A 2,359-nucleotide genomic window follows, 5' to 3' on the forward strand; every position below is an offset into this window, starting at 1 on the left:
ATGAGGCTCTTGTTGTGGTTCCTGATTCTGAATCTGAGGAAGAAAATGATCCTATGAGACAAGTAATGAGACAAAAAATGTGGATTTACAAGAGCAAAGATGAGATAGAGTTTCAAAAGGGTCAATTATTCACCAATATAGATGCCTTCAGAGCTGCATTGAAAGACTATGTCATTCAAAAAGGCTTTCCTATTTTGAGATTAAAGAATGAGAAGAGTCAAGTCACTGCTGTCTGTGGTGTTGAGGGCTGTCAATGGAGAATTCATGCTTCACCAGTGGCTGATTCAGTCACTTTTCAGATTAAAAGCTATCAGCCAGAACACACTTGTGTTATGGACAAACAATGTGCTGAGGCCACATCTGACTAGATGGCCAAGAAGTTGGTTTCTGTCATAAGAGATTATCCTAATATGACCAGTAAAGGGGTAGAGGCAGAGTTGTTTAAGTATGGTGTGAGGCCTAGTAAAATGCAAATTTTTAGAGCTAAAAACAAAGCACTAGCTGAGATAGAAGGCATACATGCTGAATCATATACAAAATTGCCAAGATATGCTGAGTTGTTAAGAAAGTATAATCCCAATAGCATATGCAAAATACATTATGATAGGCCAAATATCTTAGTTGAGCCTGCCTTCCTAAGAATCTTTGTCAGTTTCACAACACAAAAGTTAGGATTTTTGGAAGGGTGCAGGCCTTTTGTGGGGTTTGATGGCTGTTTCTTGAAGGGTCCATTTGGTGGTGTATTGCTCATAGTAGTTGCTTTGGATGCAAATAACAACATATTTCCTTTAGCCTTTGCTGTAGCTGAATGTGAGAGCAAGGATACTTGGAGGTGGTTCTTCTACTATTTTTCTGAGTTTTTTGGACCATTTGATCACACCAAACCTTTAACATTCATGAGTGATAGGCAAAAGGTAAAATTTCTATCCACAGCTTTTCATGTTTAATCTGAAAATGGTTGCTGAGTCATTTTGTTTTGGTTACAGGGATTGAATCTTGCATATGAGGAGATGATTCCTGAAGTAGTTGGAAGGCATTGCTGCAGGCATATATGTAGCAACTTTAAGAGTCAATTTCCAGGTATCTTACTTAGCAATTTGTTTTGGAAGGCAGCGAAAAGTTATGATGCAATAGGACATAATGATGCAATGGCTAGCATTAAAGACATTAACATAAATGCTTGGAAATATTTGGATAAAATTCCAAGAACTACCTGGTGTAGACATGTATTCTCAACTGAGTTGAAATGTGACCATGACACAAATAATTTTACTGAGTCTTTTAATGCTTGGATTGGTGATCTAAGAGGAAAACCAATACTGACTTTGGTTGATGGTTTAAGAAGAAAGTTCAATAAAAAAATGCACATAAGGTACCAGAAATGCGGCACCTTGACTGGTCACATTACTCCCAGAATTGTTGAGAAACTAAAAGAAATTGGCCAAGCATCAAGAAAATGTCAGATGCATATGGCTAGTGAGGATACATTTGAGGTTGGTGATATGGACAGGACCTACATAGTCAACTTGAGGCAAAGAAGCTGTGACTGTGGTGCTTTTCACATTTCTGGAATTCCATGCAAGCATGCAGCATTAGGAGTTATATATAGGAGAGAAAAACTAGAGAACTATTGTGAAATTTGGTTCACCAAAGACATGTATTTAAAAACATACTCGCACATGATTCATCCCATTCCTAATGTGAAGAGATGGCCTCCTATGCCTGAAGTGCTACCAACAACTGTCTTGCCACCACCTCTGAGAAAAGCTCCTGGTAGACCAAGAGTAAATAGAAGAAGAGAGCCTGATGAAACTGCTTGCACAGCATAGGCAAAGAGGTCAAGCACTCTTAAGTGTGGAAATTGTAGAGCTTTTGGTCACAATAAGAGGACTTGCAAAGAAGCACCTGTGCAAAAAAGCTCTAGCAACATTACTCCTACTGAACAGGTATACATTGCCAAAATATGATATTATCTCTATCTCCTAACTATTACTTATAGGTATATTGAATTTGGTATCACAGATGGCAATTAGAAGAGGTAGACCTGGTAGAGGAATGGCTAATATAGGTCTGTCAGGAGCAGTTCTCTGGGTAAAGTACAGTTATAATAATCATTCCTGAGTCAATTGAGTAGTTTATCTACTGCAAATCTCATTGCAGCTTACATCTCATGTTTTAGGATCATGCAATTGGAAATGTACCTATTGTGCACTCCAGTCAAGGAAGCAATCCAAGCCCCCCAAGTCAAAATGGTGCAGCACATATTCAAGTGAATGTGCAAACTACTACAACTACTCATGCTAATAGAAAGGTATGATATTAATCTGCTATCCCAAATTTCTGTCAATAACATAATTCT

The 2,359-nt window shown here is 38.1% G+C and overlaps 1 protein-coding gene across 1 annotated transcript; it reads left to right on the plus strand.

The window, feature by feature from the left end:
- Positions 1-368: 368 nt before the first annotated feature.
- Positions 369-1,829, plus strand: LOC113759586. The gene is made up of 2 exons (XM_027302163.1): positions 369-914; positions 987-1,829. The coding sequence occupies exons 1-2, from the start codon at positions 369-371 to the stop codon at positions 1,827-1,829; spliced, it is 1,389 nt and encodes a 462-aa protein (XP_027157964.1).
- Positions 1,830-2,359: the final 530 nt, after the last annotated feature.

The sequence above is a fragment of the Coffea eugenioides genome, chromosome 2 (genome assembly GCF_003713205.1).
Source record: "Coffea eugenioides isolate CCC68of chromosome 2, Ceug_1.0, whole genome shotgun sequence".
NCBI classification, from domain to species: Eukaryota; Viridiplantae; Streptophyta; class Magnoliopsida; order Gentianales; family Rubiaceae; genus Coffea; species Coffea eugenioides.